This window comes from Buceros rhinoceros, unplaced genomic scaffold, assembly GCF_000710305.1.
Source record: "Buceros rhinoceros silvestris isolate BGI_N320 unplaced genomic scaffold, ASM71030v1 scaffold33433, whole genome shotgun sequence".
NCBI lineage: Eukaryota > Metazoa > Chordata > Aves > Bucerotiformes > Bucerotidae > Buceros > Buceros rhinoceros.
In genome coordinates, this window is record NW_010403572.1 from 875 (window position 1) to 1,219 (window position 345).

The 345-nt window shown below is 64.3% G+C and overlaps 1 protein-coding gene across 1 annotated transcript in view; it reads left to right on the forward strand.

Moving 5' to 3' along the window:
• MTG1 (mitochondrial ribosome-associated GTPase 1) overlaps positions 1-345 on the forward strand; it is a gene marked incomplete at its 5' end in the record, with an annotated part of 2,383 nt that overhangs the window by 870 nt on the left and 1,168 nt on the right. The window contains 2 exons of the mRNA XM_010133065.1: positions 25-115; positions 218-279. Of these exons, the coding sequence (XP_010131367.1) occupies positions 25-115; positions 218-279 (153 nt within the window). The remainder of the gene's footprint in view (positions 1-24; positions 116-217; positions 280-345) is intronic.

The following is a 345-nucleotide window of genomic DNA, read 5'->3' on the forward strand; positions in this document are numbered from 1 at the left end:
CCTGTTCGCATCTGCCGCTTCCAGAGCACCGAGTACAGCATCCTGGTGATCGGCGTGCCTAACGTGGGCAAGTCCTCGCTCATCAACTCTCTGCGGAGGCTGCACCTCAAAAAGGGTATTTCTCTCTCCCTGGTGCCGGGGCTCGGAGAGGAGCCGCTGGCAGCGGTGGGGCAGAGCATCGCTTGCTTCTCTGACTGTGCCTCTCCTTCCCCCGAAGGGAAAGCCACTGCGGTTGGCGGCGAGCCAGGCATTACCAAGGCGGTGCTGACGAGAATCCAGGTACTGTCCCCGCGGCGTGGCTGGCTGGGGGGGGGTGGGCTGTGGCGCCCTTTGCCCCTCTACAGG